Source organism: Prionailurus bengalensis, chromosome A1 (genome assembly GCF_016509475.1).
Source record: "Prionailurus bengalensis isolate Pbe53 chromosome A1, Fcat_Pben_1.1_paternal_pri, whole genome shotgun sequence".
NCBI classification, from domain to species: Eukaryota; Metazoa; Chordata; class Mammalia; order Carnivora; family Felidae; genus Prionailurus; species Prionailurus bengalensis.
Genome location: NC_057343.1, coordinates 71,157,717 through 71,170,140, shown reverse-complemented (window position 1 = coordinate 71,170,140; position 12,424 = coordinate 71,157,717). Strand labels below are relative to the sequence as shown.

General features: G+C 39.2%; 1 protein-coding gene across 1 annotated transcript in view; it reads right to left on the bottom strand.

Annotated features, from left to right (window-relative positions):
• Positions 1–11,768, bottom strand: part of TM9SF2 (transmembrane 9 superfamily member 2) — a 65,474-nt gene extending 53,706 nt beyond the window's left edge. Inside the window, exon 1 of the mRNA XM_043582313.1 lies at positions 11,207–11,768. Within this exon, the coding sequence (XP_043438248.1) occupies positions 11,207–11,374 (168 nt within the window). The 5' untranslated portion in view covers positions 11,375–11,768. The remainder of the gene's footprint in view (positions 1–11,206) is intronic.
• Between the last annotated feature and the right edge of the window lie 656 nt (positions 11,769–12,424).

Genomic DNA, 12,424 nt, shown 5'->3' with positions numbered 1-12,424 from the left:
AAACGTAAATTACAATTAATGATATCTTTAACAAGGAATAGAGCTGAGCGCCTGGGTGGCTCAGTTGGTTAAGCATCCCAACTTTGGCTCAGGTCATGATCTCAAGGTCCATGAGTTCCATCCCTGCTTCATGTGAGTTCGAGCCATGCTTTGGGTGAGACCCGCTTCTCTCTCTCTCCCTCTCTCTCTCTCTGCCCCTCATGGAATTCTCTCTCCCTCTCTCTCTGCCCCTCACTCACTTGCATCCTCTTCTTCAAAATTAAAAGAGCAATTTACAACGTATTTGTAAATATGCTACATTTAGAAATCTCTATCTTAAGTATCAATTCTTACACTGAAACACAAAATTTCAAAAATATTTTAAGGGGGCACCTAGGTTGGTGTCCAACTCTCAATTTTGGCTCAGGTCATGATCTCACAGTTGTGAGATCAAGCCCCACTTCGGGCTCTGCACAGACAGCACGAAGCCTGCTTGGGATTCTCTCTTGCCTCTCTCTCTGTCCCTCCAATCCCCTCCCCCCGCCTCTTGCTCCAAGTAAATGAATATTTAAAAAATATCTTAAGAATGAAATCCTTGTAATATGGCATAGAGAAAATGTTAAAAATTGTAAAGAAAAAGTGAGTTTATGTGGTTTCACAAAAGGCAAAAGTATGCTATAAACATCATGACGTTTATCCCTAAAAAATATAAATACACAGATAAAACAAATAGGAAAAATATAAACAACTGTTGGCTCCAGAGGTCTAGATGGATATACAGGTGATCTTTATACTATTCCGTCAACTTTTTTAAATTTTGAAAAGTGTCACAATTAAAAGTTGGAAAAAGGTAAAAGTTGAAAGTAGACTTCAGTGACAGAAGCCAAATCAATGCAGTAAGAAATAAAGATGAAAGATTAAAATTTAGTGTGGAAAGCTGTTCTAGAGAAGAAAAGATGACTTCAAAATAAATATTAAATAGGAGGAAACAGAATTTGAAATGTACAAGAACAAAAAATCCTGAACAACCACGAGAAAGTCATTCATTCAACACATTTATTTAATGCCCATAATACTAGACATTGTGAGTGAAATAATACAAAAGACAGAACACTTGTCTTCAAAGAATTTCTAATCCAGATGGAGAGATAAGACATACATTCAAGAAAGTAAAAGAAAAAAGTGACAATGTTATTTATAAATTCTTGGGTAGTTACTGAATCTCCAAGGGATTTAGTTTTTTTATCATTAAAACAGCAATGTGCTATAAAATGACAATAGTTGATTAATTTTATGGTCACTTTCCACTCTAAACATCTTTATTTCCCATCCAAAAGTTAATTAAGTGCATCTCCTGGAAATCTGCCTTAAATGGACACAGCCAACTCCAAAATATCACTGAAGTGCTTTAAAGGTTACTTCACATTCCCACTTTCAAAATGTCCCAACAGAGTTATTATAAGCATGAAAAGCTGTGACAACATTAAACACTTTACATATAAATATGTACATATAAATGTACAAGGAAGTTACATATAAATCCTAAAGCAATCCTACCCTAAGAAATTTTTTAAGGAAATAGTTCATTTAATTTAGAGTGCTATGGTCTCCCTTCTAAATCCTTTCCCACCCCAAATGTACAATTTTATTTCTGGTCCTAATCTGCCCATTCTACATGTGATCCCAGCTTTGGTCACAACTATACTTCGTTTTATTGCTTTAAGCCATGTGTGCCATGCCACAGAACTGCATTTTTCTCACTTTCTTGTTCCCTTGTTTTGCTTTATTCCACCTTCCTTGCTGTCACATCTATCCTAACCCACACCTATGACTGGTTTTCAAGGTAGAAAGAAATACTCAGAGAAGAAATGTGACTTTGAATAAGACTCAAAGCAACTGACTAATCATAAAAGGGTTTGAGATATCAGGGCATAGCCACAGAAAAGGAAAATTATGGACATTTCAACTGCTTAATATTGGAGAGGTCCACAGCGGGAAAATTTTCAAAGGGAAATCTTAACTCAGACGTGATAAAACAATCCCAATGGAAATGGTGAAACTCATAAATGGATGCTCATGAACTATGAGTTATCTAACTAGCAATGCCTTGAAGCTGATTTCCTAAGATACTAAGGTTCTTCTTTTATCTCTATCTCACTGAAAAACAAAATTTCAATTTTAGATTGTATCAAAGAAAGGAATAAATACAAAATCTGACTACTCAAAAATTACATAGGTTAAAATTGCATCAATTGTGGAAGCCAGGGAGCTCCAGAGTAAGGCAGAAGAGGTAGGGAGTACTCAGTGTGGAACATACAGCAGCGCGCAAACGTCAAAATCACACTCTAGGGGGCGCATCTTCACTTCACCACTTGCTAGGTATATACACTTGAGAGTGTTGCTACATCTTATCCAGCTTCAGTTTTCCCATTTACAAATCACAGGGTTGTTGAGAGGATTAACTAAGACACAAAGTACACAAATTGTAGTCTTTATTGTTGTGATTAGCATAGGGCAATAAATAGGTTTGAAAGTTGAGAATAAGAGCAAAGAAAAAATATTTCAAAAGTTTCCTCCAAAGGCTTTCATCAATACTTAATTTTAATGGTAACAAAGAAAAACTTTGTAGAGCACATTTAAAGTAGCTACAATTAACTCTAACACTTAAAAAAATTTTTTTTTTAAAAACATTTATTTATTTTTGAGACAGAGAGAGACAGACGGGGGAGGGTCAGAGAGAGAGGGAGACACAGAATCTGAAACAGGCTCCAGGCTCTGAGCTGTCAGCACAGAGCCCGACACGGGCTCGAACTCACGGACCGCGAGATCATGACCTGATCTTAAGTCAGCCGCTTAACCGACTGAGCCACCCAGGTGCCCCTCTAACACTTTCTAAAAGGACACTGATTAAAAAAAAAAAAAAAAAAAAGTGAGGAAGGATAGGAAGTAGGAGCTTTAAGAATTGGGCTCTAAGACCCACAGAGTACAGATCAGTCTCTAGAACTTATGTGTGTCTCTGTGAGTATGTTGAGGGTGTGGGGTATAAAGCCCACGTCTGTGGCTTTGTTTCACATGTTCAAATATATACCTTTGGAAGGGCTTCCCTTTGTGGAGAGCCAACAGCAGGGCAGTACTTTATCCATATTGACCTTGCTTGCTCCCAAATTCCTAGCTCCCAAATCCACTATAATGAATAACCACAGTTGTTGTTTTTTTTTTTTAAGCTTATTTATTTTGAGAGAGAGAGAGCGAGAGAGCACAAGCAGGGGAGGGGCAAAGAGAGAAGCGGGGTGACAGAATCCCAAGCAGGCTCTGCACTGTCAGTGCAGAGTCTGATAGGGAGCTCAAACTCATGAAGTGGGAGATCACAATCTGAGCCAAAATCAAGAGTCAGATGCTTCATTGACTGAGTGACCCAACCGCCCAAGAACAATCACGGTTTTAAAATAATTTTACTCAGGGGCGCCTGGGTGGCGCAGTCGGTTAAGCGTCCGACTTCAGCCAGGTCACGATCTCGCGGTCCGTGGGTTCGAGCCCCATGTCAGGCTCTGGGCTGATGGCTCAGAGCCTGGAACCTGTTTCCGATTCTGTGTCTCCCTCTCTCTCTGCCCCTCCCCCGTTCATGCTTTGTCTCTCTCTGTCCCAAAAATAAATAAAAAAAAAAAAACGTTGAAAAAAAAATTTTTTTAAATAATTTTACTCAAAAATTTCATTTCTGAAAGCAAACTTTCTAACTAAGCTCCATGTACTTTTTCACAGAAAGGAAAAAACAGTTGTTAGAATGTGAATTTATCATAGTCAAAGTCATCCCAATGCCAAATTTCATATATGAAACATTATCAGTAACCCACATACACTGATCAGTTTCTAGAAGCTAAGAGTCAATCTCTTATTACAAAGAAAACTCTGATAACATGAAACTAAATACCAAGAAGTAAATACATATCAATTATATCAGTAAGTTCATGTGTAATCATATATTTTTTAGACATTTCAAAATCTTCAAACTATATCTATGGTCAAATTAAAACAAGTAATTATACATTCTATCTGTTCAAAGCAATAGTTAGAACTATTCTCTTAAGTTTTACTTATTCCATATTTATAGGCAACTACTCCCAAAATAACAATTTATTAAACGTTTCTAAAAATAACTACCAAGAAAGGATGTTTAAAAGTATGATTCTGGAGACACCTGGGTGGCTCAGTTAGTTAGGAGTCTGACTTCAGCTCAAGTCATGATCTCATGGTGAGTTTGAGCCCCACATGTAGTTAGTTCTGTGCTGACAGCTCAGAGCCTGGAGCTTGTTTTGGACTCTGTGTCTCCCTCTCTCTGCCCCTCACGCATTCACAATCTGTCCCTCTCAAAAGTAAATAAACATTTTAAAAAGTCCTATTCTGAAAAAAAGAAAAAAAGTACGATTCTGGTAAAACTTCACTATGACACATAGCATGATAATGTGCATAAAACCTTAAGGACTCTACCAAAAAACTATTAGAATAAATGAACTCAGTAAATTTGCAGGACACAAAATAAATATACAGAAACCTGTTGCGTTCCTATTCACTAATAACAAAGTAGCAGAAAGGGAAATTAAGAAAACAATGACATTTACAATTACACTCAAAAGAATAAAGTATCTAGAAATAAACTTAACCAAGTAGGTAAAAGACCTGTTCTCTGAAAACCATACAACACTGCTGAAAGAAACTAAAGATGACACAAACAAATGGAAAGATACATTATGCTCATGGACAGGAAGAATATTGTTAACATGTCCATACTACCTCAGGGCACCTAGGTGGCCCAGTCGGTTGAGCGTCCGACTTCAGCTCAAGTCATGATCTCATGGTTTGTGAGTTCAAGCCCCACACGGGGCTCCATGCAGAGCCCACTTTGGATCCTCTCTCCTTCTTTCTCTGCCCCTCCCCCGCTTGCACCCTCTCAAAAATAAACATTAAAAAAAAATGTCCATGCTACTTAAGACAATCTACAGATACAACGTAATTCCTATCAAAATACCAATAGTATTTTTCACAGAACCAGAACAATTCAACCTAAAATTTGTATGGAACCACCAAAGTCTCTGAATAGCCAAAGCAATCTGGAGAAAGTACAGAGCTGGAGGCATTACAATCCCAGATTTCAAGATATACTACAAAGCCACAGTAATCAAAACAGTATGATCCTGACACAAAAACAGACACACAGATCAATAAAACAGGAAAGAGTGCCCAGAAACAAGGCCATGCTTATACGGCTAATTCATTTATAACAAAGGAGGCAAGAATTTACAATGGGGAAAAGACAGTCTCTTCAATAAATGGTGCTTGGAAAACTGAACCACTCTTATGCCATACACAAAAAGAAACTCAAAATAGATTAAAGACCTAAATGTAAAACCTAAAACCATAAAACTCCCAGAAGAAAACACAGGCAGCAATCTCTTTGACATCAGTCTTAGCAACATATTTGTGGATATATTTCCTCATGGAAGGGGAAAAAAAGCAAAAATAAACTATTGGGACTACTACATCAAAATATAAAGCTTTTGCTTTGGAAATGGAAAACCAACAAAATGGAAGGAAAGGAAACCAACAAAATGAAAAGACAACCTACTGAATGCGAGAAGATATATACGATAAGAAGTTATTGTCTAAAATATATAAAGAACTTGGGGCGCTTGGGTGGCTCAGGAGTGTTTGACTTTGGCTCAGGTCATGATCTCAAGCCCCACGTTGGGCTCTGTGCTGACAGTTCAAAGCCTGGAGCCTGCTTTGGATTCTGTGTGTCCCTCTCTCTCTACTCTCACTCTCCTTCAAAAATAAACAAACATTAAAAAAGCAGATGGCCAACAGACACATGAAAAGATGCTCAACATCACTCATAATCAGGGAAATGAAATCAAAACCACAATGAGATATCACCTCACACTTGTCAGAATGGCTAAAATCAAAAAGACAAGAAACAACAAATGATGGCAAGGATGTGGAGGAAAAGGAACACTTGTGCACTGTCGATGGAACAGTGGAAGTGTGGAAAACAGGATGGAGGTTCCTCAAAAAATTAAAAATAGAAATACCATACAATCCACTAATTCCACTACTGGGCATTTACCTTAAAAACAAAAACAAAAACAAAAACAAAAAACATTAATTTGAAAATATATATGCACCCGATGGTTACTGTAGCATTATTTACAATAGCCAAGATATGGAAGCAACCTAAGTCCCCATCTATACATGAATGGATAAAGAAAATACGGTGTACACACACACACACACACAAACACACACACAGAATATTACTTAGCCATAAAAAAGAATGAGATCTTGCCATCTGCAATAACATGGACGAACTTAGAGGGTATTATAACTAAGTGAAATAAGTCAGATAAAGAAAGACAAATACTGATGATTTTACTCATATATGGAACCTGAAAAATAAAGGAATAAACAACAAAAAAGAAGCAGAAACAGATCCATAAATACAAAGAACAAACTGGTGGTTGCCAGAGGGGAAGGGGATGTAGTGTTAGGCAAAATGGATGGAGTTGCAGGTGCAGGCTTCCAGTTATGGCATGAGATGGAATGAGTACGTCACAGGGATGAAAGGTACACCATAGGGAACACAGTCAGTGGTATTGTAATAGTGCTGTATGGTAAGAGTTGTAGACTTGTCTAATTACTATGTTGCACACCTGAAACTAATGTTAACATTGTGTGTCAACTATACTTCAATTTAAAGAACTTATGATTCTTATTGTTTCATTTTTATCAAAAAGTTGTTACACTAATTAACTTGAACATTCTTTTTTTTTTATATATATACCATGGGGTATATTTGGTGATTTTTCCTTACGGGACAGGAAAGAAAATCTTAATCTTTCATCTAAGAACACAATCCATAAACAGTAAAAAAGTGGCAGATGTTTTGGAGAGTTTAGTTATTCCATCTGATTTCATGTTGACGAGCCAACAATTAATTGGAAGTTAAATGCAGCGTGAACTGCTCACTAATCAGCTATTAGCCATCAGAGAGCCGCTCAGCACACTGAAGACTCAATCTAAAGCTAAATAGGATGCAGCAGCTAACAGAGATGATCCAAACTTTTGCAAAGTAGATTAGAACTGCACATTTTACTCTGTGCAGATCTATTAATTTCTGGTCAGGGCTTTATTCTATTTATGGTAGTCAATACAGTGTCCTTTGATTTTAAGAAAGTAAAATGGATTCCAGAGGACAAGATTACCACAGTTTAAGCCTTTATTACTATGGTTTCAAAAGCTAACAACAAAAGACAAAAGAAAAAAGAGAAAACTTAATAGCAATGAAAGCAATACAGCATTAAAAATGTTTTCGGGGGGTGCTTGTGTGGCTCGGTCAGCCAAGCGTTCAGTTCAGGACATGATCTCACAGTTTGTGGGTTTGAGCTCTGCTTCAGGCTCCATGCTGACAGCTCAGAGCCTGGAGCCTGCTTTGGATTCTGTGTCTCCCTCCCTCTCTGCCTCTCCCCTGCTTGTGCTCTGTCTCTCTGTCTCTCTGTCTCTCTGTCTCTCTCTCAAAAATAAGTAAATGTTAAAAACAATTTACAAAAAAAATGTTTTTGGTACCAGAGCGCCTGGGTGGCTCAGTCAGTTGAGCTTCCGACTTCGGCTCAGGTTATGATCTCACGGTTCGTGGGTTCGAGTCCCACGTCGGGCTCTGTGCTGACAGCTCAGAACCTGGAGCTGCTTCAGATTCTGTGTCTCCTCTCTCTCTCTCTGCCCCTCCCCCTCTCACACTGTCTCTGTCTCTCTCTCTCAAAAATAAATAAATGTTAAAAAATTTTAAAAATTAAAAAATAAAAATGTTTCCAGTACCAGGGTGCCTGGGTGGCTAAGTCAGTTGAGAATCTGACTCAAATTCAGCCCAGGTCATGATCTCAGGGTTTGTGGGATCAAGCCCCAAAGTCAGGCTTTGAGCTGACAACACGGAGCCTCCCTGGGATTCTCTCTCCCTCTGCCCCTACACTGCTTGTGCTCTCTCTCTCTCTAATAAATATTTTAAAAAATGCTTTCAGTACCATCATATAGTTAATAAAATGATAAATAAAAATGATAAAATATTGTGGAGATCCAGGGAATCATTTAGCTAAAGGCATATAAATCAAACCTATCTTTTTTGAAAGAAATCTGGCAATATTAAATAGAGCTATAAAATTGCTTCTTGCCTTTGACCTAGTAATTTTATTTTTGGGAATATGCAAGTAATTCCTGCTAAATATACTCTAGCAAAGTTATTTATAAGGAAAAACATTGGGACCAATCTCAATGCCCTACAGGCAAGAAATGGTTACACAAACCACAGCACAGTAATAGAATAAAATACTATATGGTCAATAAAAACCAGTAAGAATGTGTACTATGTTGATATTCAAATGTACATACGTATAATCATAGTAAGTTAAAAAAAAAAAAAAAAAAGGAACCCACCAGAACACAGTCACAGTATTTACGATGGCCTATAAAGATCATAAATCAGAAGTTAGAGCATCATAAATAGAATTTTATGTTCACTGGACTCCTATTTCTGTCAGTAAATTGAATATAAAATAATTTTGGGAGAAGAAAATGACCAAATCCTCAGGGTTCTTTTGAATGTTTCTCAATAATGTACATAGTGAGCTGAATGGAGGACACTGTAAATATGACTACACTACAAAAATTACATATGCTAAAGATATACTTGTTTCATCTCTATATTTATAAACATTTTATAATATCACAACTAATAAATATGTGTTTTCTCGAACAAATGCAAAATACTTTTCAAGGGAAATATATAATAATCAAATAAGATTATCCCTATTCTACAGATGGAAAAAAATGACAGGAACAGTATCAGTGTCCTACCCAATTCATCTAACTCCTGATTCCCTATTCTAACAGCATCTTCTGAAAATAATTTTTCCCATCCACAACATTTTACTTTTCATTATTTATTTTAAAAATAATTCCCAGGGCACCTGGGTGGCTCAGTGGGTTGAGCATCCAACTTCAGCTCGTCATGATCTCCCGGCTCATGAGTTCGAGCCCCACATCAGGCTCACTGCTGTCAGCCTGTCAGCACAGAGCCCACTTTGGATCTCTGTCCCCTCTCTCTGCTCCTTCCCCGCTTGCACTCTCCCCCCACACCCCCCAAAATTCCCTTCAGCTTTTCTGAACAGTATATACATGACTGTCCTCTTTAAATATGGACTAGATGAGAAAAAAACTGTAAATGCCCTGAATGAAGTAATGAAAATTTGAATTATTTACTGTTTTTCTCCTTTGAGAGGCAACAAGAAGATATACTGAAGTTTACTTCAAATTCTCCATCCCAGTTGGTCAAATTGTAGGAAAAAAAGTGCAAAAGGGACATCTTTCTGCTCTCCTAAGAATAGTTTCCTTTGACCAAGATGTGAGAGCAGCTGGCAACAAAGACGAAATCCAAACGCTTCAGAAAAAAAAAAAAATTTTGTTTTGACTTTTTTATCCCTGTAGCTTTGAAAATTAAAAATCCCAAAGGACTCCCTGAAATTAATCAAAAGTTAACTTAAAAGTAGCTACTTTTAAGTACTAAGGTCCTAAAAGTAGGACCTAAGAAGGTCCTATTGAGAAAACAAAAATCTAAGTGGCAAGCCAACTGTAAATTTCAGTCATATTCATTTTCTGAAGTCCATCTCAAATGTCACTTCCTCCCTAAAGACTCCAATCCACAGATGTTTCGTCATTTGTGTTTTAAAGCACTTTGGACATACATCTTTTGTAACATATCAGATTTCAATAATCTGTTCATAAACTTATGCCCTTTACGTTGAGGTCCCTAGAAGACAGGGATACATTTTTTGTCTCTAAGGCACTAGGAATACAATATAGGATTGCTGTTAAATTTAAATTTAAAGACCAAACACTAGGTTTTAAAGGTTGGTTACTAAAATATTTAATGGAAAAACCAGTGTGCTTTCAAGACTAGTTCTCTTTTCCACTCGTAAGCACTATATATATTCTTTCAGTCATTACTCCAAAGAGTGAAAGCCTCTTGCACTGCAGGGCATGAAAGTTACAGAATGCAAGTGGTAACTGTCAACTTGAATAAACATTAAAGATCCTTAGACATTTTTAGAGACACAAGATTTTAAAACTGAAACTGTAAAATGCTATGAAAAACTTAATAGCTTATTTAATGCCCTAAAATAAGCTTGAAATTCACAGCTACAGTAAAACTAGTAGTAATAAAATAAACACCAGCTTTTAAAAATAAAATCAAACTTAGTAAATAAACCTATTTATAGACTGTAAAAGTTTGCTGAATGATTATTTGAATTGTTAAAATTATAAATGGTTTTAGAGATCCTCATGCCCCAATGGTGTTAGCAACTTAAAATAATTGTGTTATGTATATATACTGTCATGCTCTATACCGAATAATCTAAAAGGAAGTTACTTATGCCTCTTTCACTACCAGTTAAACTGAAAACCTAGAGTAAACGTCGTAAGAGATCAAAGTTTTCAAGATTTTGCCCTAGGAAGAAAACACCAGTTTCTCCTGTCCTCTGCTTCTGTGAAGTGTTTAAAACAATCTCAGAGAAACTAAATAGTGGGATCTTACAAATTGTTTTCTACTAAAAAATGTTTTTTAACTTAAGAGATAGAAATTATCGGTCTCAACCATTACCGCAACTCTTTATTAATGCAGTTGTTACAATTCACAAGTAACGAATCATCTGCTAAGCGTGAAGTTAAAATATCAAAGTCTCAGAAAGAAACAAGCTCTCAAAACCAACCAGGAGTTCCAGGAAAGTAGAATAAAACCGGAAGCAATGAAATAAAAAGTAACTGGAAAACCTGGACATAGGGCTGTGAGCGAACACTCATTCGTGGAACGCTTGCTGACCCGCAAGCACCCAACTCACAGGGAGCGCCATACATACATAGTCCCCGTTTCCAGGCAAACGGAATACAGCGGCTCGCGCTACCTGGTTCTCTAGACGGGAGGCGAGCCTGAGGCCCACGGAGTCCCGCAGAATCTATCCCCCAAAAGGCCGTTCCAGAACCTCCGACCTAGGGCCGGGGCGACCCCAAGCGCTTCTCGGGACACTTGACCCCCTCCCAGCTACGCCCCCTTCCCTCGGAACCCAGCTCCCCGGGCAAGGGTGACCTCCCCTTCGGTCAGAGCACTCAAGGTCCGCCAGGCCTCACCCACCTTGCACTCGTCGCTCTTTTTTTCTTCGTCGCAGAAGTTGACGGGCGCCAGGCCGGGCAGGTAGAAGGCGGCGCCCGGACGCGGGCCTGGTGCCGCCCCCAGCAGCAGCGACAGCAGCAACAGCCCCGACCACCGAGGTGGAGACAACGCCGGCAGCCTCGCGCTCATGACGGCTGTTTCGGGGAAAGGGCAGCCGAGCTGAGGGGGTGAAGAGGGAAGGAGGGACGCGGAGGCTCGGAGACGACTACAAGACCGCGGGAGCTGAAGGAGGCCGGGCCCGCGATGGACAGTTCCGGTTGCGCTAGGAAACACCGCGGGTCCCGCAACAGAAACCGAACCGGAGCTCGATAGAGCATGCGCAACGCCGCCTGCACATGCTCAGTGAAAGGGGCCGCAAGCGCCCCGAGGAGTTTCCGGGAGGGATCGTGGAGGAAATCCACTTTCCAGGTTTTCAGGGGGCCGAGTAGGTGGTTGCTTGCTTCCGCGTTCTCGGTCCCATCCCAAATTCCGATTTAGTGCTCTCTTGGGGGAGTCCAGGAGCATCCCACTTGTCGGGCTGGTGCCCCGGCTAGCTGCCTTAGCTCAATTTCCCGTATCTTCAGGTTTCCTCACCACACTGCCCGCGGCATTCCTGTTACAGACTTGGTGCTTCAGAAAGTACTTGCTAATGGAGGCGGGAAGAAGTTTTGGGAGACACCTGGTTGGGAGCAGGCTAAGGAAACAAATGGGGAAAAACTAGCCAGAAAGTCTCAAATAGTTATTCAGGTGTTTGCACGGACAGGTTCCAAGTATTGGATGCCATGGGACATTCTTGTGTGGGACAGTGATTACACAGAATGAACAAGATCACTTTAAAGATGAGTGGAAATGAGGTGGGGAGAAAAATGGGAGTAGGCGAACAGAAGAAGGTAGTGTTGGCATTTCCTTGCAAAGGAAGACGGGGGGGGGGGGGCAAAATTTAATTAGGAAAGTGAAATAGCAATCTGGTATGACCACCCTAAAGCAAGTTTCTGTCACTTATTGACCTGACACGATATCCGTGTTTGTATGTGAACTTCTGCATTTGCGTGTGTTGGGGGTGTGAGTTTTCTTGAGTATTTTTTTTTTTTTTAACATTTCAACGTTTATTTTTGGGACAGAGAGAGACAAAGCATGAACGGGGGAGGGGCAGAGAGAGAGGGAGACACAGAATCGGAAACAGGCTCCAGGCTCTGAGCC